Raw genomic sequence first — 26,270 nt, 5'->3', positions numbered from 1 at the left:
TTGATTGGCTATTATTTATTATTTATTTAAATTGGGTCAAACTGTGCAGATATTCTGCACGAATATTACTGCAGTCATTACTGCAGTGCAGGCCTGCTCAGAGCTGTAAATTTTGGCCATTTTTGAAGAAAAAAAAATTCACTGGATTTTTCTTTTTTTTTAAACTTAATTTTTTAGCGTTTATCGCTTTTCTGGTCAAGCATGACCGACAGAAACAGGTTGAATCCGGATATAGAGCAGGGGAAGACATTCTGATAAATGACGGCGGGTCCGGGAATCGAACTCGTGTCCACCAGATCCGTGACGCAGCACGGTTTTCCCCGACGCAGAAATAGCGCAGAGATATGCGGTGAGCTACTGGAGCTCCCCCACTGGAATTTCTTTTACAGAGGAAAACATTTCTAATAAAAAAAAAATAATAATAATAATTTAAAAAAAATATATATATATATATGTAAATTAATAATAATTATGAGTGAATTTGTGTTTCACGTGTTGTCATAGAGAAACCTCCACTGGTGTACCACAATAATTCAGCTTGTTTATCCAAAATGGCCGTCCACTTCCATTCATTCAGACGCACGAGGCAAAACAAAGAACTTGTTGGTCTTGTTCTGCCCCCTTCTCGTTGCAATCAGCACTCGTCTGTGCTCTCTTTCAGAGCAGACGCTCCTTGGCTACAACGGTGGTCAATAATTTTCACCATCAGCGGTGACTGGTCAGTTCATGGCCGTTTACAACCGGACGTGGTCACTCGTCTGAACAGCTTGTCAAATGACGCTTGCCAGATATTTCGTCTTGTAACTCGAGACCGAAGCACGTAATAGGTTGAGTGTGGTGACAAATTAAAATTAAACTTTCCAACAATGTATTGGTTGCACAGCAAAAAATACAGCCCGGAGCCGACAGACGAGGGCAAAGTGCTGCGACATGCGCACAGTCCAAAGGAGCCCGTCATCATAGTACATCAGAGAACAAATGTATTCACAAAGTGGATCACCATTCAACGTTATTGAAGACTCTGTGACTCATACGTACTTATGATTATCGTAGGCTGCCAGTGACGCTACATTGATCCGTTGTGTCTCCTGTCTGCGTCGGTTATTTATTAATTATCAATAGGGAGCATCCATTTCTTGGTCACGGCTGATGCTGTGTCCGTCTCCACCAGATTTGCGTCTCTTTTGATGGACAGAAGTTCAGAGGATGGAACTTTTGGAAGTGACGGATACGCTACCATCATCCGCAAAGCTGTTGTTTCTGCAAAGGCACGATCACGTTGGGTTCTAATTTAAAAATGAACAAATGAATACCTTCTGTAAAATGTATACGAGTTCGGCAAGAAATCAATGTAGCCACAATCTAACCATGTTCTCACGCATTTCTCTATGACATGGCTGTTACATTTGATATTTTGCCTGTAAATTAGAATCTTGTCAGCCACATTGGCCGGCCAAGAAAATTGCTAACAGAATCCCTGGAGGAGGTAGGGAGTCTCGCTCAAGGACACAACAGGGGACAAACATCACCGTGGGGGATGGGACATGGGTCTTGACAGTCTCTTAACCACTGGGTCACCCTGACACTTAAAACTTGAAATCCTGAAACTTTGTTAAATTGATTGGATTGAATAGAATAGAAAGTAAACGGAAGCCCAGTCTGCTGTCTTTTCTGGGTCAGGATCAGGGATTCAAATAGTAATTAATATTTATTTTTAATGTTATAGTTTATGCAACTATATTTTTTCCCTTGTTTTGACCAACGCCTACACTGTAGTGTATTGAAAGAGGGCCCCTATTTACTGTTACACCACCAAAGGGTTATGGGTGGGTACAGCTCGCTAGCTGTCTGTTAACAGCTGGGAGAGGCTCCGTCGCTACAGTACATTCAAGAACAGAAAAGAAAGATGGAGGATGAAGAAAGAGAGACCGGAGTTGTTATGTTGTAGCGAAGTCTTGCAAGTTTGACATTTCAAATGTCAGTGATGTAACTTTCGGACATGTAACTTTTCTTTTCTTTTACAAAAACCTGAGTTCAGTTTGAAAGGAGCTGAACAGTTTAAATAATAATAAAGAAAAACATAAAACACAAACTAAGTGTTTGCTATAAATCAAATGGCTTCAACAATGGGCAATGGAGGTGCATCATAACATAGACCCAACTAATCGATTTATAAAAATAATTGTACATATATAGTTGCCAACTATTTATTATAATCGATTAGTTGTTGTAGCCCTATTTGGGTTATGTGGGTGCTGCTCAATGTCTGATTTTACACAGAATTACATGGCTTCTCCAAATTAATCAATATATACAGCTTATTTTACCTTTTAAAACGCTATTAATACCTTTTTAATAAAAGGTTAAAAATAACTTTTGTGCTTTCAATCAATTGCCTTATTGTGTGTATAAATTACCCTGGCAGCTTATAGGAGCCGCACTTTAGCAAGGCTTTAAATCCTTTTGGCCTCCTAATACCTCACAATGTCTGTCGAGTCTAGTCAAGAAAAACTTTCCTTAAGCAAAGAAAATGCGAGACATTTAAGGATGATCTACACCAGAGTTGATTTAAAGAAAGAGGCAGAAAAACTGAAACAAATGTTTCAGACGGATCTGGTAACGTTTTCTGCTGCCACGGGCATTGGTGTGTGGACTAGAGCTGGATAATGCAAGTTGTACGGATATCATTTCGATGAAAGATCAGTGCATGGACCTACAGATTATGTAAGTCAAGGTAATTGTATTTGCATATAGATAATGCTTCTGTTATGTAAAAGTGTGTCTGTCTTCCTAAACCAGCTGAGGGCCTATGAGGCCTGTGATGAGACTAAGGGGGCTTTCTCACTAACCATTCGGGGTCGAATCACAGCCCGATCGCTCCCCCCCCCATCCCCGGGGACGCTGATTCGCTCCAAACCTGGGCCGCTGGAATAGGTGGTTTCGGGTGCGCGCCAGTGGGAGCGGGGGGCGTGGTGTGCGAGCTTGTACCAAAACACGGAAGAGGCTTGCTGTATCAACTTGCTGACACACACAACGTCATTACTGTAATGCTTTCATGCTTGCTTGAATTTTGGGCAAATAAAAACATACAGCAACAACTGGACAATACCCACAAAAACGATATTTATGGGCAATTTGGCGAGTTCAGACCTCAACCAAACAAGCATGTTGAGCCTCACGGCTCAGTGGATGAAAACATGAAGCCACGTTACAAGCACAATACTTCCCTGGTTCGCATTAGGCCTGGCAATTTTTTTGCCATTGCTATGTCTATACATTGGTTTCTTGTTCGAATGCATTTATTTCTCTATAGACCAGCGATGCCCAACCAGTCGGCCGTGATCGACCGGTAGATCAATGACATGCAATATAATTGCCGCGAGCAATGGGCTAATGTTAGCTGCTAACTAGTAATAAATAGGCTAAGCTAACTAGCGTTAACCCTGGAAAATGCTCAAACTCGGACTCCACGACACCAGTTCCATTCGTGAGAAAAGGGGGTGGGTTATATTGACGAGGCTTGACAACAGAGGTTCAAATATAACTTCATATTTATTGGTTATTTGTTTCTTTATATCAGCATCCAGTTTCCACCACCGTATGTTAAACTCTTCCTGTGTTGACGTTAGAGCGTGACATCATCGCCTACGGCGGCTTACACGCTCAAAACGCAAACCGTAAACAAAACCCGGAGCGCACCAAGACTGCAGTGTGTACGCAAACTAAAGGAGGGAGAGGGAGGGGGGAAGTTCGCACCCAAGGACGGAGCGGAGCTTATTCGACCCCGAATGGCTAGTGAGAAAGCACCCTAATTGTCATGCATTATGTTTTAGTGCTGCTGTTTTATGTGCATGGTTTGATGCATATGCATAGATCTAGATCTGTTACATTAGCCCTCTGTCTTTACAGTACGTCTATTCCAGAATCCAGAGAAAACTAAAACTTACTTGAAATGGTCATTTGAGCAGACAAGAAGTGTGCTGTGTTGTTTCAGGACCTAGGACAGCAGCGGACGTCTGTGTTATGTTGTTTCAGGACCTAGGATAGCAGTGGACGTCTGTGCTATGTTGTTTTAGGACCTAGGATAGCAGTGTATGTCTGTGCTATGTTGTTTTAGGACCTAGGATAGCAGTGGACGTCTGCTATGTTGTTTTAGGACCTAGGACAGCAGCAGATGTCTGTGCTATGTTGTTTTAGGACCTAGGATAGCAGCAGAGTTCTGTGCTATGTTGTTTTAGGACCTAGGATAGCAGTGGACGTCTGTGCTAGGTTGTTTTAGGACCTAGGACAGCAGCAGAGTTCTGTGCTATGTTGTTTTAGGACCTAGGACAGCAGCAGATGTCTGCGGTAGCCTAAGGTGTTTAGCCTGGGGGGCGGTCCTTCTGACATTATGAATATGGCATAATTAATAAATAATGTTGTGCAGCTGTTTCTTATTGATTTTTAAATCATCAAAGATATCCCAATGACTCTTGCCATTGACTATGCTAATGTAGTCAGAATCCTGCTGAAGCTCATGCCAATGCATTTTCTGATTGCCAGATAGTCTATAAGGAAAAAACAAACAAATAGTCTAATCATTGTATTCAACAGCAAATCCGATTCAACTGAGAAGATTCTGAGTCGGGCGGCTATGTGGTGCAGTGGGCAAGGCGCTCACCACCAATGCAGGAGACGCTGGGTTCGAGCCCAGCTCTCCGCATTGCTATCAGCTTGGCTGGTCGTTCATACTAACACAATTGGCAGTATTAGGGGGTGGGAAGCTGATGGGTGGGGATCGGACGTTGTGGACAGCGACTCCTACAAGTCGGTTGGTGCGCCTGCCAGAATCAGGAAGCGACAAGGGCGGCGTGCCCTCCAAAAACGCAGACCCCCGATGCTGAGAGATCGCGCTGTGCAGGTGAAAAGATGCGACGGCTGCTTCATCGAGTACCGGAGGGGACACGTGATGTAAGGCTTAGTCCACATTGCAGCCGGCTTGTGGGAGGCATGGCCTAACAGCGTTCGAGACAGGGGAGGGTAGAATTGGACGATACGAAAATGGGATGGGAGAAAAATAGAAAATGGGAGAAAAAGTAGATAAAAAAAAATTAAAATCTGAGTCGGGTACAGCTTTACTTTTAAGTGGACCAGTTGATTCACGAACGTTTCAGTAGTGTTTCACAATAATATCCCTATCCAGGAAATAAAATAATTCACTAACAAATTCTCAAACTCCAACAAAATACTCCAACCAGCTGAGAATAGTGACTGTTTAACCCTTTCACTACCACACTACTACTACTACAACACTACCACACTACCACACTACCACACTACCACACTACAACACTACAACACTACCACACTACAACACTACCACACTACCACACTACCACACTACCACACTACCACACCACAACACTACCACACTACCACACCACCACACTACCACACTACCACACCACCACACTACCACACTACCACACTACCACACTACAACATTACCACACTACAACACTACCACACCACCACACTACCACACTACCACCCACACTACAACACTACCACACTACCACACTACCACACTACCACACTACCACACTACCACACTACCACACTACCACACTACCACACTACCACACCACCACACCACCACACTACCACACTACAACACTACCACACTACAACACTACCACACCACCACACTACAACACTACCACACCACACCACCACACTACCACACCACCACACTACAACACCACCACACCACCACACCACCACACTACAACACTACCACACTACAACACTACCACACACTACCACACTACAACACTACCACACCACACCACCACACCACCACACCACCACACTACCACACTACCACACTACAACACTACCACACTACAACACTACCACACCACCACACTACCACACCACCACACTACCACACTACAACACTACAACACTACAACACTACCACACCACCACACTACCACACTACCACACTACAACACTACCACACTACAACACTACCACACCACCACACTACAACACTACCACACTACAACACTACCACACCACACTACCACACTACAACACTACCACACCACCACACTACAACACTACCACACTACAACACTACCACACTACAACACTACCACCACACCACACCACCACACTACCACACTACTACACTACCACACCACCACACTACCACACTACTACACTACAACACTACCACACCACCACACTACAACACTACCACACTACAACACTACCACACTACCACACTACAACACTACCACACTACCACACTACAACACTACAACACTACCACACCACCACACCACCACACTACCACACTACAACACTACCACACTACCACACTACCACACTACCACACTACAACACCACCACACTACAACACCACCACACTACAACACCACCACACTACCACACTACAACACTACAACACTACCACACTACAACACTACAACACTACCACACTACCACACCACCACACCACCACACTACAACACTACCACACCACCACACTACCACACTACCACCACACCACACCACCACACTACAACACTACCACACTACAACACTACAACACCACAACACTACCACACTACAACACTACCACACTACAACACTACCACACTACAACACTACAACACTACCACACTACAACACTACCACACTACAACACTACAACACCACCACACTACCACACTACCACCACCACACCACACTACAACACTACAACACTACCACACTACAACACTACCACACTACCACCACGCCACCACACTACCACAACACTACCACACTACAACACTACAACACTACCACACTACAACACTACAACACCACCACACTACCACACTACCACACTACCACACTACAACACCACCACACTACAACACTACAACACTACCACACTACAACACCACCACACTACAACACCACCACACTACCACACTACAACACCACCACCACACTACAACACCACCACACTACCACACTACAACACCACCACACCACCACACTACCACACTACAACACCACCACACCACCACACTACAACACCACCACACTACCACACTACAACACCACCACACTACAACACCACCACACTACCACACTACAACACCACCACACTACAACACCACCACACTACAACACTACCACACTACAACACCACCACACTACAACACTACCACCACACTACTCAACCCTGCCCACTTGAATTGAAAATGCAATAGTAATTAATTTAAATTGTAATAGTCACTATAGCTAATAATGCACACAATTACAACAGAGCTTTTAAAATGTTGCGGTTAAGGTATCATAATAAGCACTACTAGAGTAGCCTATTGATATTCCCACGCAGGAGCTGCTGAGAGCTCTGGCTGGGATGAACGAACAAACCGGTATGATGAACCCAGAAAGTCAACTATTCAATAATTGGATCAAAGCAGCTTTGACTGTAATGCTGCAACTAATGGTGAGAGGAAAGGAGGGCGAGGGTAAACTCCAAACTAAAAAAGGAAAGACAAACAAGAAATGAGCTTTAAACTGAAAGACAAACGCAGGGAGGAGGAGGGGGATAGATGGAAGGAGATAAGAGGTACAGATGAAGGCCATGTCCAGACTAAAAAGATTTTGATCTTTTTCGTTTTCGTTTCGTTTTCATTTAAAAAAAGGTTTCCGTAAAAACGAAAACGTCTTTTTTACAGAATAAATGTCTTTCGTGTTTTTAGCTCTTTTATTTTGAAAACCGACCGGAAGTGTTGTCTATCGTTGTTTTCGATAACTTGTGTGTCCGGTTCGCCTGAATTCTTTTACCAACTGATTTCCAGTTCTGCGCTCTGATTGGCCACTGACGTTTCTGGTCGCGCCAATCGTGTGACGGCAAGTTCTGCCACCGGTTAAGCTTAGGCACTCTTTCGAAGTTGGTTAAGGTTAGAGTTTGTCTTAGAGTAGGGCGATAAAACACCAGCCCTGATTTCAAACTCTAACCTTAACCAACTTCGAAAGAGTCGCCTAAGCAAAACCAGTGATAAACTAGGCGTTAGGTAGTTTGCTGCTGTTCGAGGCGGAAATGGGCACGTCACGCAATTGGGCGCACATGTCACATGACCAGAAACGTCAGTGGCCAATCAGATCGCACCAGAAACGTCAGTGGCCAATCAGATCGCAGAACGCGGAACTGGAAATCCGTTGGTAAAAGAATAGACACGTCCGGTTCTGTGCTTTTTTTTTTGCCGACACTAGTTTTCAACGTATAGGAGAGACACACACACACCGTGGCGCGAGTGCAGCTTCACAGGCAGCCGGTGATGAGGAGGAGGAAGAGCTGTGGATTTTAATCGGCAGGAGAGAGAGAGAGCGCTCAAAGCCATATATAATATAATAGCCCGGTGGTGCGGTCGGAGGCAGCTCAAACTACCTGTGTTGTAATAAATTAATTGATTGATGTTTAACTTGTGTGTGTGTCCAGTCCTTTCGACTAGCAAACGTTGTCTGTATTTAACGTTACCTCAGGATACCACGGTCTATTGTATTGAGTTGGTTAGCTATTTAGCTAATGTTAGCATTGGATAGCATCAACGCTAGCTGGCTACAGCTCAACACCAGCCATGGGAATACTATTTAATAAATTATGGAGGCTTTTTAATCGTCAAGGTAAGAGAGGATTTGTCATGATCAACTGAAGGCATATGCTATGGAACAATATGTGCTTGCGTTTTCAGAAAAAGGCCAGCTATGTGACGCTAATCTCTAGTTAGTATCGTGTATTGCATCACAGTAGCCTCCCGATTAGCTCAATATACCTTCTGTAACACGAATGCAACTACTCTGATGCCATTGTTGTTTAATAATAACTCCCGGTGTTTAATAAACACTTCTAGCCAGGACATATAAGACATATGTATCATGTTTGTTTTCTTTTGTCTGGGTTTGCATGCGGATTAAGGGAGATGCGTCATCGGTTCAGGAGAAGACGCGTATCGCTTGTAAAAATGGTGACGCAATGGGGGGCGTCTTCGTCTCCAGAATTGCGCACTCTGGGAGATGGTATCAGAAAGTATCGTCTTCAGGCTGCCAGAACGCCGTTCTGTGTGGCAGAACGGTGGAAACGGTAAAATGCTTAGCCTAAAACGACCAACATCGTTTTAGTCTGGACATGGTGAAAAGGCGGGGAGGCAGAGTAGATTTACAGCTGAGAGCTGTAATAGTAGTAGTGGTTGTAGTAGTTCCATTATAAATGCAGTCCATTTAGCAGTAGTGGTGGCGGCAGCAGTAGTGGTAGCAGTAGTAGTAGAGGTTGTAGTAGTTGTAGTAGTGGTGGTAGTAATAGTAGTAGTATTACTGGTAGTATTAGTAGTATTACTGGTAGTATTAGTATTAACTGGTAGTATTAGTAGTATTACTGGTAATAGTAGTATTACTGTTAGTAGTAGTGGTTGTAGTAGCAGTAATAGTAGTGGTGGTGGTAGTAGTGGTCGTATTACTAGAAGTCGTAGTAATAGTAGTAGTATTACTGGTAGTATTAGTAGTAGTATTACTGGTAGTGGTGGTAGTAGTAGTCAGGGGAGGAAATTAGGCCACTTTACTCGCCAAATGCGAGTATTTTTTACGTTTGGCGAGTGATTCATGAAGACCACTCGCCAGTCTGGCGAGTATACAAAAAAAAAAAACATTCTGCAATCACTGCACTGGCAAACGGTGCGCGTCTTCTGAGTGCTCGCTTTAGTTGACAGTGCCACGAGAGCACTGCACAAGACCACCCGCGGACATATAATGTTTAATAAAAGTTTGCGCAGTACTGGCCAACCCGCGGACATATAATGATAAAAGTCCTGCGTTACTAGGCTAGCCATCAGGAGCACTCTCAAACGGATAACGTTAAACACAGCAGAAGATGGAAAACAGACAGACTGACCAACGGGGAACTGCATCCAACCCTAGTACAACCCTCGAGTATAAGTTACTAAGGACACATTTAAATCACAGAGGTGTAATGTTACTACTGGAAATGTATACAGTGGTTAGCTTCTCGTTTTAGCGATAGCTGCTTGCTAGCTAACGTTAGCCCCGTGTGCTCAAAGCAGCCAGCTATGTGTATCTGTTATGACTATAATGTTTCCAAAAAAGCACCGGACTACGACGTAAGGTTAGACATTTTATTTCATGCTCAAAAGCCCCTGGCTTGCACATCGCAGTCACGAAAGGGGCTAGCTAAGCTCAACCAGTGCACTGTGTACAACAGCACACCAACCCAACTGACGTTATCACAACACTTGACGGTACTGTCGTAAGACCACCGTGCTGTCTTAAAGGCACAGTGTGCCTACCCAGATGCATACACAAGATTGACGAGGCTTGACAACCGAGGTTCAAAGTTAACTTGATTGATTGAAAACTTTATTAACAGATTGCAGAATGGGTACAATACAGTACGGCATTTTCAATTCATCATAACATATGACATACAGATAGACTACTGCTACATCTATATATTTCACATCTATCTATACACTTCACAACATACTTCGGTTTTTTTCTTTCACTGCCCAACCCAGTCCAACCCAGCATCTTTCACTGCCCAGTTCAGCCCAACCCAGTCCAGAATAGATACCTCTTTCATGTTAATATGTTTTATGCTAATATTGTGAAGAGTAGAGATTAATGTTTTATGCTAATACATATTTTAAAGAGTAGAGACACGGTGTGATTATTTTACTATGATTGAAAATCTATTTAGACGAAGACATACAAAGAAGTAATTATCACAATTAGTGATTTTTTTTGTCTGGTAAAAAATCTGTTTGGCTGGTAAAAAAAATCAGATACTCTCCAGTTGGCTGGTAAGCCAAAAAGTTAGTTTCCTCCCCTGGTAGTAGTATTACTGGTAGTAGTAGTAGTAGAAATGGTAGTAATAGTAGTATTACTGGTAGTATTTGTAATATTGGAAGTAGTACTATTAATTGTAGTAGTATTACTGGTAGTACTACTAGTAGTAGAAGTGGTGGTAGTAGTAATAGAAGTGGTAGTAGTATTGGTAGTAGTAGTAGTGATAGTAGAAGTGGTAGTATTACTGGTAGTAGTAGTATTAGTAGTAGTCTTGGTAATAGTAGTAGTATTGGTGGTGGTAGTAGTAGTATTGGTAGTAGTATTAGTAATAGTAGAAGTAGTAGTAGTAGTAGTAGTAGTAGTAGTAGTAGTAGTAGTAGTAGTAGTAGTAGTGGGCCTGCACGTCACAGCCTGCTGTCACTAAGCAGTAGTTAAGCAGTAGTTGCATAACGTCTCTTCCAGCACCTTCCTCACTTTTCCACCCTAGAATGATGAGCTCATTCCACAGCCATCTGAGTGGAGCTGTGTGTGCATTTGTTTTTATGTGCATGAGACGGAGAAAGAAAGACAGTGTGTGTGGGAATGGGAAAGAGCACTGACCTTAGAGGCTGACTGCAGAGGGTTTCCTCTGCTCTGAACCCTGAGGGGGGTCAGCCAGGGGGCAAGGCCAGAACAGGAAGACAAGGGCAGGGTCCCCAGCCCAACAATACTAGAGAGAGAGTAGAGGGGTAGAGAGAGAGGGAATTAATTTGAGATGCAGTTCAGCACCGTCAAATGTTTTACATTTAAGAGTGTATAAGGGTTTAGAACATTATGATGGAAGTACACGATGTTCCATAATCCATTCTGGGTCGATAGCGAATTCTAACAATTTTTTTACCACTGAAGAATTGATATATGGAACATGGAGAACATGGTTTCATCATTATGGGGATTTCTGACCAATCCCACATTAAGACACCACCACCTCGAGGGAACAGTGAACACCATAGAAAATATTGTGCTGTGATGAAGGTATAACATTTCTGAAAGAATTGTATTTTTCAGCGATTGGATGGCGAGCACTTCTGTACTGAAAACCCCCCCTCATTGTCGATATACAGTATATATATATATATATATATATATATATATATATATATATATATATATATATATATATATATATAGGAAGTCCATACAGCTCCTGAATGCCATAGGTCTCTAGGTTGTGATTGTAAAGTTTCCACAAGGCTGTGATTATCCTAGAGGTAACAATAGGTAATCCTATACAGTGAGGTTGAGTTTCAAAAGATTGTTTCACTACAATGAAACGGCTTCTATGCGGACACACATGAATACAAGTGGTCTCATTGGGTCCACAAGAGTCTCCGCTTCCCAGTCGTACCCAAGTTGTGCAATTCCAAGGCTGTCTAGGGAAAGTATGCGGAAATAATCGAATACACCTTCGACTGTTAGCATACTAGCGCTAGTAGTTATCGTAGCCTAGCCGTGTATCCAATCTGCTGAACTCTTCATCTGCCAGGGTCACAGTCATGTTAGGGACACCTTGTGGCAACAGATGCCTGATGCATTTAGGCACAACGTGAGATTGATGTTTATACTTGGTTATTATCTTAGGCTGATGCTTTTATCCAAAGCGGTCCTATGGATAATATGTAAAAAGAAATAAGAAAAAAGGTAAGAATAGTCTGAATCTTCTAAAAAGTAAAACGGTATTTGGTAAAAGATTGAAAGAGGTCATTTAAAACTGAGGTAGGTGTACCGTTACATCCCTAAGGGTTTGTTTACAATCGTATTGTTTGTAAACATTGGCTAAAGATGGACTAGTATTTTCCCTCTGTCTAAATATAGTGAAAGAAGTGGTGGGGGAGGGGCAGATCTAGCCTGAGTTACCCTGGACGTAGAAGAGACAGAATTCCTTCTAATTACAGGAGTACAGCCTGGCATATTCTTTACCTCCCTCTCTTTCTGTCTCTCCCCTCCTCCCTCTCTCTCTCTCTCCCCTCCTCTCTGCCTCTCTGTCTCGCCCCTCCTCCCTCGCTCTCTCTCTCCCCTCCTCTCTGCCTCTCTGTCTCACCCCTCCTCCCTCTCTCTCTGTCTCTCCCCTCCTCTCTGCCTCTCTCTCTCTCCCCTCCTCTCTGCCTCTCTGTCTCGCCCCTCCTCCCTCTCTCTCTCTGTGTCTCCCCTCCTCCCTCTCTCTCTGTCTTTCCCCTCCTCTCTGCCTCTCTGTCTCTCCCCTCCTCTTTGTCTGTTTTTCTCTGTCTTTCTCTCTCCCTCTCTATCTCTCCCCTCCTCTTTGTCTGTCTTTCTCTCTGGCTGCCTCTCTCTATCTTTCCCCTCCTCTCTGTCTCTATCTCTCCCCTCCTCTGTCTGTCTTTACCCCCGTCTCTCTGTCTCTCTCCTCCTCTTTGTCCGTCTTTCTCTCTCTGTCTCCCCTCCTCCTCTCTCTGTCTCCTTTCGTATTTTGAACCGAGCTTCCAAACCACCAACAGTGTTATTTTCTTGGAACAGTGCGATCAGACAAAGAGGCAGGCTGGTTTGAATATGTGGCTTGCTGGGACGGTAGCTAAGCTCTCCGCTCTCCCCCAGACACACCGACTGTGACGCTTCATGCCTGAGCATGTCAGTTCTCTGGCAGCTGAGTGTGTGTGTGTGTGTGTGTGTGTGTGTGCATGTATGTGCATGCGCACATGTGTGTGTGCTGCATGTCAATGTTCTGTGTTTGTGATTTGTGCAGTATGCTGGGTGTGGTCTGTGTGTGCGTGTGCATACACACGTGTGTGTTGCATGTCAATGTTCTGTGCTCTGTGTTTGTGATTTGTGCAGTATGCTGTGGTGTGTGTGTGTATGTATGTGGTCGACATGTGTGCTGGATTCGCTGCATGTGTGCGAGTGCTCTACGTGTGCATGTGTGTGTATGCAGAGTGTTCTGTGTGCGCATCGCTGGCAGAGTGCTGTCACTAGGCAGGCGGTAGGTAGTGTCTCTCGCTGGCTGAACGCAGAATGACCCGTCTCCCCCGAGGCTCCAAATCACTACATCATCATCATCATCGGTCGCTCTTCTTCACAGTGGAACAGATGAGATTCTCACTCCCGTCAAAACGCCAGCCAAGCATCCTGACTGGGGCTGGTGTGCTGACTGGAGTGCTGACTGGGGCTGGTGTACTGACTGGAGTGCTGACTGGGGCTTGTGTGCTGACTGGGGCTTGTGTGCTGACTGGAGTGCTGACTGGGGCTGGTGTACTGACTGGAGTGCTGACTGGGGCTTGTGTGCTGACTGGGGCTTGTGTGCTGACTGGGGCTTGTGTGCTGACTGGGGCTTGTGTGCTGACTGGAGTGCTGACTGGGGCTTGTGTGCTGACTGGGGCTGGTGTGCTGACTGGGGCTTGTGTGCTGACTGGGGCTTGTGTGCTGACTGGGGCTTGTGTGCTGACTGGAGTGCTGACTGGGGCTTGTGTGCTGACTGGGGCTGGTGTGCTGACTGGGGCTGGAGTGCTGACTGGGGCTTGTGTGCTGACTGGGGCTTGTGTGCTGACTGGGGCTTGTGTGCTGACTGGGGCTTGTGTGCTGACTGGGGCTGGAGTGCTGACTGGGGCTTGTGTGCTGACTGGGGCTGGAGTGCTGACGGGGTGGAGTGCTGACTGGGGCTGGAGTGCTGACTGGGGCTGGAGTGCTGACTGGGGCTGGAGTGCTGACTGGGGCTGGAGTGCTGAATGGGTGGAGTGCTGACTGGGGCTGGTGTGCTGACTGGGTGGAGTGCTGACTGGGGCTGGAGTGCTGACTGGGGCTGGTGTGCTGACTGGGGCTGGTGTGCTGACTGGGGCTGGAGTGCTGACTGGGGCTGGTGTGCTGACTGGGGCTGGTGTGCTGGCGACTCCACCCCCTCCGACAAATGTATTCTAATCTACAATCGACCCTAACCCTAGAAATCTGCTCTATGATAGGATTCCATTGGCTTTATGCTGCGGGTGGTCACTGAGCTTTTCAAGGTCGGCTTGATAGAAAATAACACACACACACCACTTCCATTGTCTTTTAGTGGTGCAGGGCAATAATCCCCCTGAAGACTCAAAGAAAGAAGTACTTTCCTGAACGCACACACCGCATCGCCGCGGCGTTGGTATATTCGCAGACGTCTTTTCAGGCACACAAGACGTTTCTCGGGACAAACTAGAATATGGGAGAAGGTTTTGACAGACGGGACTATTGGAAGCGCTGTTGTGTGTACGTTGATGCCTTTGTTGAATTGTGCAACAACATACGTCAGCAGAGAGTCTCCAGTCTGTCGCCACGAGACGCCCCACTGGTTCAGAGGAACACGTGCCGCGAACTGCCAACGTCCAGCCCGTGTTGTGCTTAGTTGCTTCTCTGGCCTTAACACTTTGGGTGCCAGCTAATAGCCGCAGCCGTCTGTAGCGAGGCCACCACTAGATAGATAGGGAACGGTCACCTTGTTTGTAGAGCTAAATTAGGGCTAGGCGATATGGCCTAAAAATAAAATCTCAGATTTTTTCACACCACACCCGATTTACGATTTTAATCGATTTTTTTTTCTTTAAAAACTAGAAACGCCAAGGAAATCATTCAAATAAGCTTTGTTTTTATTTGACACAAAAGTGATCAAACCAAGATGAATTTCCCCATTGGGATTGAAGTGCAAACCTAACTTTCACCAATCTTCTATATATATATATATATATATCTTGAGTTACAAAAATGTGTGGCATTAATAGAATCGGGAGTTAACGCGTTAATATCGCGTTAAATTTGACAGCCTTAATATATATAAAAGGTTAGTCTTGATCAAACAAAGATGAATGTCCCTATTGGGATTAATAGTGCAATAACTTGCTTTTTCAACAAACTTCACTTAAAACAAATAAAAGGTGCCTCTTGATCATCAAACAAGAATGAATTTCCCTATTGGGATTAATAAAGTGATGATGAATAGTTTATTTTCGGTCTTTGTTTACAGATCAATCAAAAACACACTTGTGTGGACTTTCAAAAAAATCACAAATGTACATATTCAAAGTAAGCTCACACACAAAATCCAAACTCAAAGTGCAAATCTAACTTTCACTAAACATCACTTTTTGTAAAATAAAAGGTGACTGAGCCTATTTTCTGAAAATCTGCCTAAAATACAAGTAAATGGAATATTGCTCCACTTCTACAAGGTCCATTTGCATGTTCTTGGTATCTAGGGATATTTATGGACCTCAGTGAATGTATTCCCAGTGTCAGCAATGTTGTCTATTACTAGGCTTGCTTAAATTGTGATGAAACAAAGGAGAATATGAATTATGATTTTTCTTTGCATCTTTGACAGTGAATAACACCATGCTAATAATGACCAGACATGAAGAACTGATCTCGTTCAGTACCTTCTTGAAATCATGTGTACAAAAAATCTAAGGAAATGAATAAAGGGAAGATGATTAAACAGAAGGTTCTGTAGATACAGTACTGAATTCTCCATCCGGACCAATGCAATTTGAAATATTATTATAGAATATAGCAGGCTTATAAATCACCTTATTATAGCCAATTTGCACATTTATATATATACATATTATCTTTCAAATGGCAGAGTTCAATTTGGATTTAGTATCACCAGGCGTGCATAAGAACAGATAATGAAATCTACTGTAATCTACTGTACTTTTTTTATTTTGATCAGGGTGCAACCGTTTTGAAACTAATTTCACATCTATTTGTTGCTGCATGCTAAAAATAGGGAAGAGAAACTAACTGTGCTTCAATATTTGTCAAATAACGTTACGTTTTGTGGCTTATTATCCCGAATAATAAGAGTTATTAAAAAAATGCATACAGAACTGAAGCTTGAAACCCCATAGAAGTTTTCAGGAAGTGTAGTTCTGATAAATTCCAATGCAGATCCAGAGCTAGCGATGTCCTTTACAAAATGGCCGCAAAAAAACTACAATTCCCATGGTTCAAGGTTTTCTAAAATGGTCGCCTCGTGAAATAAACAGACCAAATCCAAAAGTAAAATCTATCTAATAACACTTTAACCTATTGCTAAACTAACGTATTGATGATAATATACATTATAAATGCTGTTGTGACATGGTTATGATGTTTATACTTTAATACGTTCAGACGGACCGCACGGGCGGAAGAAATTATTATAATTTTTTTTTAATCGATTTAATTTGGAATGGGATTCAATACTATAGTCATTTGACACTGGGTTTCTTCCGGTCAAGATGCAAAAAAGAAATACTTTTTCCATCCATACTTTCCCGTTTTATACCGTGGTGAATATGAGTGTTTCGGAATGAGTTTCGGAATGATCCGGGCCAATTCCTGAGAGGCTGGTTATAAGTCGCAAAGTGTATTATAGTAAATGCATTGGCGTTTTGTCCCTACACACGCTACTTTAAAAAAATCAAATGCATATGATCGGTATTATGTTCCATCATGAATGCATGAAAGGGTGGGGGGGGGGGGTCGTTTGTCGATGCTTTGATCGTCACCAACGGAATACGTTATGGATAGGGGTGCACCGATGTATCGGTCGGGTATCGGTATCGGCCGATAAGTGCCTTGTTGACTGCAACCGGCCTATCGGCCGATAAGCTTGAATGTGCCGATGGCAGTAGCCGATAAATATCCATCAATTTGTGTAGCGTCAAGACAAAAAAAAGTTCACAGTCGCGACCTACCTGCACAACGCCGCCCCCGGCCCACACACACACACACACACACACACACAAGCTACTGCATCAAAGTTACTACTTATTAACAAGGCATTCGTTTTGTGGCATTAACATTATATAGTTAGTGTTACACGTTTATAACATCAGCATATTATTTACCCGAACGTAGCAAGCGTTCATACTAGCTTAGTTCCTTCCGTTGCTCACAGAGCCCTGAGTTTTACCCATTCTGCAATCTGTTAATAACGTTTTCAATCAGACACATGTATAGAAAGGCTTTGTTTTATTATAACATTAGTTGCAGTAAAATCATTATGCCTCATTTAAGTCATCCTGCGGAGCTAAAAGCTAAACGTCGGCCGCGCCGTGTTGTTGTTCTAGAAAACCTCTGTCGTCAAAATCAATGGCGGACAAAAGCAGAAGTAAAAAATGCAACACGCTTGCCGATTGGTGGTAACAGCAGAGGCGGGTGCAAGCGGTGTGTGATGTAATTGGCAGAATCGACTGTCAATCAAAATGTCATTGGTTGAGACAGTCTCTCGCTGCAGCCCAGCAGGTAGACCATGCTGGGAGAACTAGTATCTAGCTGCAGCCCTGCAGAACATACTGGGAGAGAGATAGTGCTATTTCTTGATGTTTCCTTTTTTTAAGTAAGTAAAGAGGCCTATGTTCATATCGGTGAGCACAATTTGTAAGACAAATATACAGTAGTTTCATAAAAAAAAATATTACAAAAAAAAAATATTTAAAAAATATTTAAAAAAAAAAATTTTGCCACAAATATGGGTATCGGCCGATTGTGTTAGTTGAACAATCGGTATCGGTGGCAAATTTTCATATCGGTGCATCCCTAGTTATGGAGTAGCGTTACACACATATGCTCGGATCGCAATGAAAACATTATTGGATCAACGCAAGATTGATACCATATAGCCTTTACCTTGACTAGGATGTACCCCGAAAAGAATATTCCAATTATCTGATCACCATTCCATGTATTGATGTCCATCGTTCCGCCAACATAATCCAACACAGAATCCACCACGGGAGTAATTGTTTCTTCTCAATCCGAGCATTAGAGCCACTAGTCCGCCCGGACCTATATCACCGACGCACAGCCAAAGACTCAACGTTTCAAAGGATGTGAAATACCGGCCGCATACCACCAGGCGGCGGCATTGGACTTTTGCGATCTCAGACTCATTCCCTATGATAACAGCAGGCTCCCTGGATGGAATAGGGTATTCAAATCGGAAAAAATTTAAAATGATCCAGAAACGTGTTAACACGTGAATGGCACTCAGCGGTTGGCCGTCAGAAATGTGTAAATCAGTGAATGGCACCGGAAGTGTTAAAGGTCCCCTATCTTATAAATGGCCTTTTCCAGCGGATTGCATTGTTTTCTAGCAATGTGGGGTTGTACCAACCAACACTGACTAGATGTGAAATCTCTAGCCAGTCCCGTTTCTTCAGTTCAGCTCAGACAAGTACCTCCCCCACTGAACCAAGCCATTCAGAATTGACTCGCTCACTGACGTAAGTAGGCGCTGATCTGCCACCGCCCGCCCACAATCAACTGTGATACGTTGAAATTATGATCAAAGCGGAGCGAGTGGAAAAAATTCGGAAGCGGTTTCCCTGTTGGTCAGCACTTCTCGAGAGGAGAGAGAGAGAGAGAGAGAGAGAGAGAGAGAGAGAGAGAGAGAGAGAGAGAGAGAGAGAGAGGCTCATACGGTGCGAGTCTCGGAGCGCACTGCATTGAGAGAGAGAGGGCTTATGTCTCTCGCTCTCTCTGTCAAGAGAGCACTCGCTGTATCACTGTCAACCTGTTGCAAAATATCATAGCGCACGCTCCCACACGCGCGCCCATATTCCGATCCGTGCAATAATATTCACGGGGCTATATCTTGTCATGCTAAACAAGTTACCAATGCATTGTCCCGTGGGATTATGCCCCCCTGCGGCGAAATTAATTAGTCCCACAGAACCATGCGTCAGCACACACACAGACACACATGAAAACACACACAGACACGCACACACAAATTGGCCAGGCTGCTGACGCCTCGCGTGCGAGAGCCTCTTCTCTCTCTCTCTCACTCTCTCGCTCTCTCCACCAAAGGTATCTGCCAGTGCAGGTGGGTGCCTGTCACTCAAAGCGCATTGCGAGTATGGGCGGAGCCCAGCCAAAAACACCTTGGACTTTGCAAGGGCAGAAAGTGGTGCACCAAAGTACTTGATTAAAAATACATAACAATGAATTTTATTGAAAAAAACCTTACAGATGTGTTCCATAGACTCACAGGAATTGTGTAAAATTGCCCAAATTGTGAAGAATAAAGCAAAATATGACTCCTAAATCAAGCAGTGAAGTGTCGAAGTGTCGCTATGTGTGCAATGTTAACTGTGTGTGTGTGTCCACACCAACTTCCCACCACAGTCAGGACAGCCGAAGTAAAAACACACTTCTTCAATCAATATCTGAAATGAAAGAAGGAAAATAAAAATAATAATAACTCTAACCTTCTTACTGTCTTTTACTATCATGCACTCTTCCACTAATTCATCTTCCTTGTCTATATTACTACCTACTATGCTAATATGTATCTACTACTATGCGCTCAAGACTGCAGCACCCAAGTTCGAACACTGTTTGATGGAACACCGTTACTCAGCGGATAGAGTTGTACCCTTCCTGCTGACTTGTCGTACAGAGCTTCTGAGTCGCTCTTGGATCAAAGCGGTCAGCTAAATGACTACATGTAAATGTGTCCTTTCAGGAGCTGATATGTGCTGAGGATGAGTGGAGTAGGAGAGAACTCGTTGGAGCCCATGTGCTCCGACCGCAAACGCAAGCTGTCTACCTGCGACACACCTGGCCTAGGGTAAGTACCTGAGCGCTGTGGAGGCGTGTCCCGTTAGCCCGTCTGTCTGCCTGTCTGTCTGTCTGGGGCGTGATAGAGATGTGTCAGAATAATCGGTTACTCGAATTTTAACTTCCATACATCAACATTAACCCTTTCACTACCACACTACAGAAGATTAACCTTTCACTACCACACTACAGACGGTTAACCTTTCACTACCACACTACAGACGGTTAACCGTCTGTAATGTGGTAGTGAAAGGGTTAAACTTTTGTAGTGTGGTTGTGAAAGGGTTGACCCTTTGTCGTGTGGCAGTGAAAGGGTTAACCTTCTGTATTGTCGCAGTGAAAGGGTTAACCCTTTTGGTAGTGTGGTAGTGAAAGGGTTAAAATGTGGGAGTGTCTTTTTAGACTTTGTCATCAAAACCTTTACTGTAAAATGTGCGTTTCGCTGGAAAGGGGAACAAGTGTGTATACATTTAAGAATGAGTAATTGGCTTTTGGTTTTAAAAAAAAAATCTGTTTGTATAGCTACTTTTGAAGATTACAAATGTGAATAATTATTTTTTGTAATTTTTTTTAGAATACTGTTTTGGAGTCTTAATTTAGTTAAGAATATAGGACGGGCATGTATAAGCATTATGCTTCAGCCTGTACCTTTTAAGTCACTGCCAAATCAAAGATTGTTGAAGGATTATGCATATTGTGTTGTCTGTGATGACTGAATAAAACTACTACTACTACTGTTTACCCCTTCCTGCTCCAAAGACATTGAATGGAGCACTTGACTTTGTGGAGCGTTGAAATATTGAATTGAGTTCTCGCACCCCATTGAGGTTTAGTAGTGTTTCTAACGGGTCTGGAGGACCAGAACTTCCAGAGCTCCACACAATCATTGTTACGGCTCCACAAAGTCCTCGCCTCGTTCCTCGTTGATGGAGCAGCCAACGATTATTTTCATTCATGTGATGGATCCCAAACTCTAGGGTCCTCTGATTTCTAGCCTCATGGTGGTGCATGTTCACAAGTATAAACTGAACTGGGGCACAGGAGAGAACATATGAGATTATTATTATAATTTTTTTTACTGGGTGGTATTACCCTTTTACCTGTCATCAGAGGAACAACGTTTTCAAACCTAATTTATTTACGATGGTAAGTTAAGAGTGTCATGTTCATTCACAGTGAAAGACGGTAGAGGTTGAGTACATTCTTATAATATAGATATAAATATCACATTGAATGAATGACTAGTTTTATTTCGAACAATACACGGTAAAAAAAAAAATACGAAGAGCATTTGCTGTGAAAAGAAAAAACAATAATAAATTAAGATCAAATAATAAACAAAACAGTCTTTTGTCCGAAAAGGAATATGCTCATCATCAGGTCATACCTCCTTATTGCAATATATAGCACAGTGTTTAATTTTCTTCCAACAGAATGATCTGCAAACAAAATCACATTCCATTGTCCATTGATCAAGTTAATATATAATAATTGCAGTTAATAAATAATTGTTATTTTACAATATATGGACTACATTCACCATACGAGTGATTTGGATTGACTTTACAAATGTAAATGCATGCATTTCTAAGCTATTCCAAACATTTTCTTTTTCTCAAGGGTTAAAGGAACACGCCAACATTATGGGAAATGTGCTTACCGTCTTAAAAACTAAAAACTAAACGTCTCAAAAACTAAAACAGTTTTTGGCCAACAGCTATGCTAGTGGTATCCGATTTCATTAATTTGTGCTACGCTAGGCTAGCTTGCAGCTCGGATCATTTTCTACCGAGCGCACAGACAAATTGGTATCTATCTTTTTGTCAGACTCTGGAGAAGACGGTAAGCACATTTCCCATATTGTTGACATGCCCCTTTTAAATTCCTGAATGGGGATGTCCTGTCTGCACATCAGCTGTACTATGTAACGTATTGAAGTCAAATTCACTCTCCTCAGCTCAGATATCTTGTCAGTTCAAATGTCAAGTAGCGGCAGCATATAGAGCATAGTTGGGCGTCTGTTTATGTCAATTCAGTGAGTGTGTTTACATACACATTGATATTCCAATGTTATTTGAGGTCCCTGGGTATTCTGTCTCTGTTGGCCCATGTAAACACTGGTTCCTTAATAGCCTGGATATGAGAAACCTGGTTATGATCGCTCGAATTCGCCATTGTATACAGTAGGTGAAAGATTTTGTCAGGACTTGTCAGCAAAACACGTTCGCCGGTCTGATGAGAGGTCCCTGACTGCTAGCAAGCTTATCTAACACTAGCCCAGCTGATGGGAGAAGTTCTCAAGTCAGGAACACGGTCGAATAACCATCAAAACGAAGAGAAATGCCACGACAAAACGTTTAAGAGGGTTGAATTATCTAACTCCTGCAAGTCTGTGGAGAAGAGAACGAATGGCTCCTTCTGCAAGAAACAAACTACGGTACCTCCACCTACTCTTCGACTGTGCAGACACCACCATGCTTAATGGAAAGGAGAGGCTTAACGTAGTCGTAGACGATTGGCACAGACTTATAATAACACCAGTATTATCCTTAAAAATTTATTATAATAAGATCCATCTCCTGATATGAATGAATCGCATTGACTCGAGCTCTGATTTGCACCGACTGAGCCTGGTCATACACACAGACCTTAATAGATGTTGGGGGTTGGGTTGTCATGGCAACCGATTTAAGCCCCCCCCCCCTCATGTGTGCAGGTGCGACAAGCGACGCAGGGAGCAGGAGAGTAAGTACATCGAGGAGCTTGCGGAGCTCATCTCAGCCAACCTCTCCAACATCGACACCTTCAACGTCAAGCCAGACAAGTGTGCCATCCTCAAGGAGACGGTCCGTCAGATCAGACAAATCAAAGAGCAAGGTACCCACCTCACTGCCTTCCTCTTAACCAATCAACAGTAAGGTACCCGCCTCACTGCCGTCCTCTTAACCAATCAGGTCTTCCCTTCGTCATGTGTGTTTAAGGAACCTGAAGCATTACACGGCTCATTTGGAATTGAATTCCTCGGCACGTCCCTCAGTGCCTTGCTCAAGGACACGTTGGTTGTCGTAGGGAATCGGATCTGCATAGCTTTTAACTATTTAGTTACTTTACACCCCAAGAAGTCATGCTTTTTTTTTGTTTTCAATGTTTTCTCTCTTCACTGGAGGCTTTTAGAAGGGTTTCAGAGCTGCGGCGCGTTCCTCTGGGTTCTATTGAAGGGGTTCAGAGCCGCAGGGCGTTCCTCTGGGTTCTATTGAAGGGGTTCAGAGCCGCGGGGCGTTCCTCAGGGTTCTATTGAAGGGGTTCAGAGCTGCGGGGTGTTCCTCAGGGTTCTATTGAAGGGGTTCAGAGCTGCGGGGCGTTCCTCAGGGTTCTATTGAAGGGGTTCAGAGCTGCGGGGCGTTCCTCAGGGTTCTATTGAAGGGGTTCAGAGCCACGGGGCGTTCCTCAGGGTTCTATTGAAGGGGTTTCAGAGCCGCGGGGCGTTCCTCAGGGTTCTATTGAAGGGGTTCAGAGCCGCGGGGCGTTCCTCTGGGTTCTATTGAAGGGGTTCAGAGCCGCGGGGCGTTCCTCAGGGTTCTATTGAAGGGGTTTCAGAGCCGCGGGGCGTTCCTCGGGGTTCTATTGAAGGGGTTCAGAGCCGCGGGGCGTTCCTCTGGGTTCTATTGAAGGGGTTCAGAGCCGCGGGGCGTTCCTCTGGGTTCTATTGAAGGGGTTCAGAGCCGCGGGGCGTTCCTCTGGGTTCTATTGAAGGGGTTCAGAGCCGCGGGGCGTTCCTCAGGGTTCTATTGAAGGGGTTTCAGAGCCGCGGGGCGTTCCTCGGGGTTCTATTGAAGGGGTTCAGAGCCGCGGGGCGTTCCTCTGGGTTCTATTGAAGGGGTTCAGAGCCGCGGGGCGTTCCTCAGGGTTCTATTGAAGGGTTTCAGAGCCGCTGGGGCGTTCCTCAGGGTTCTATTGAAGGGGTTCAGAGCCGCGGGGCGTTCCTCTGGGTTCTATTGAAGGGTTTCAGAGCCGCTGGGGCGTTCCTCAGGGTTCTATTGAAGGGGTTCAGAGCCGCGGGGCGTTCCTCAGGGTTCTCAGTCTTCAACCCTCCCACAAAAACTAACCACACTAGCTGTGTTGCCATCTGAGCCTATTATCTTGTCCGGCAGCGTGGCTACATGAGTAGAGCTCCGGACTCATGATCGGAAGATCACCGGTTCGAGCCCCGGTCAAGGTTGCTATCGGAAAGTGGTGTTGTTGTCCAGCAGGGGGCACTCTGTCCTCTGGACTTGTCAGTAACAATGCCCCTGTTACAGTGTTGGGGACACCGTACAGCGGCGAGTGCCGTTCTTCGGATGAGACGCTAAACTGAGGTCCTGACTGAATTAGGTCGTTAAAGAACCCAGGACGCCTTTCGTAAAGAGTAAGGGGTTCCCCGATGTTCCTGGCCAAATTCCCAATCAGGTCTCTGACATCAAGGCCACCTAATCATCCCTTCCCCTTAATTGGCTGATATCAATCCCTGTCTCCTGAGCCGTTCAGCCATTGTGTAGTGTGATGTGTGCCTGGTGCCATTGTATGGTAGCCATTGAGCCTGCGTAGCCCAAGGTTGGCTATATAAATGCAATTAATTAATTAGACATGAAAGGGGTTAGTTCGGCCCTCTTCCCTCTTAGCTGATCTGTTGACTATTCTGTTAACGGGGTCTTAGTCGTCAATCTCCCTTTTTTATTATTATTCTTTTTACATTTCGCTTTTCTCTTTCATCTCCATGAATAGCAAAACAACACTAGACAGAGGGGTATACCTGTATTCTAGGGATGGTATTCAATAATCAAAAGAAATGACTATCTCTATCACGATATACACATGGGTAAGGAAAAAGATCCATCTTGAATAATCCATTTGATGGTCATCGTGTTCGACAGCGCTGTCATCGGAAATATGACATCAAACTGATTTCAATTCAACGATTCTCAGAAATTGTGAAATATTTCACCCAATACTCTCTTTAGCACTAATATATAATATATAGCATTATAATAACGCAACGGCGATACCGTCACACAGATGAGGCTATAAACAATACATATGGATATATTGCCCGGCCCTGGCTCGCGCGCTGGTTGTTTGTGTTGCCCGGGGTAAGTGAACACCAGTAATTGAGCCCTGGCAGTGGTAGTGATGGCTCAAGGCCGTCAGCACCGTGTGTATCTATCTGTGCCAGACCCTGCCTCTCCCTCCCTGGATAACTAATGACAGCAGGGACACAGGGTCTATTCCGCTCCTGTGCCCCCCTCCCTCCCCGGGCTCTGGCACCAGTGGGCTCCTTCCCCCTGCATTCAGTCAGCAGCACGACACCCCTTTGTCACGACCACATTAACCCCCCCCCCTCTGCATGGGGAATATGGAAATGACAAAAAGGCATGATCCAGCCTGATAAACAGATAAATCTCTAGAATACAATATTTAGAATTGGTATGTATAATATACCACTATGTGGACATTCAGATGAGAGATGATGCGTCTCCCACTGGAAACGGAACAGGGACTCCACAATTCTAAACCCCTCCCCCTACTTTTACAAGAATCACAATTTTAAACCCCTCCCCCTACTTTTACAAGAATCACAATGCTAAACCCATCCCCCTAATTATATAAGAATCACAATTCTAAACCCCTCCCCCTAATTATGTCACAATTCTAAACCCCTTCCCCTAATTCTACAAGAATCGCAAGTCTAAACCCCTCCTCCTAATTCCAGAAAAAGATCCTATGTGAAACACTACTATCACAGATCTGAAATGACTGTTAAAACGGGTAAAGCGTCTTATTTAGCTTCCACCACAGTGTAGCTCCACCTCACATGAGCTATC

General features: G+C 44.2%; 1 protein-coding gene across 3 annotated transcripts in view; it reads left to right on the top strand.

The window, feature by feature from the left end:
* ncoa3 (nuclear receptor coactivator 3) overlaps nt 1-26,270 on the top strand; it is a 132,477-nt gene that overhangs the window by 65,811 nt on the left and 40,396 nt on the right. For all 3 annotated transcript variants that reach the window (XM_084317346.1, XM_084317344.1, XM_084317345.1), the window contains 2 exons: nt 20,318-20,422; nt 23,129-23,289. In XM_084317346.1, coding sequence (XP_084173472.1) covers nt 20,337-20,422; nt 23,129-23,289 — 247 coding nt within the window. In that variant the 5' untranslated portion in view covers nt 20,318-20,336. The remainder of the gene's footprint in view (nt 1-20,317; nt 20,423-23,128; nt 23,290-26,270) is intronic.

The sequence above is a fragment of the Notolepis coatsorum genome, assembly GCF_963971535.1.
Source record: "Notolepis coatsorum genome assembly, chromosome: 6".
Lineage (NCBI taxonomy): Eukaryota > Metazoa > Chordata > Actinopteri > Aulopiformes > Paralepididae > Notolepis > Notolepis coatsorum.
The sequence above is the reverse complement of the archived record's forward strand: the minus strand, read 5'-3'. Positions and strand labels throughout refer to the sequence as shown.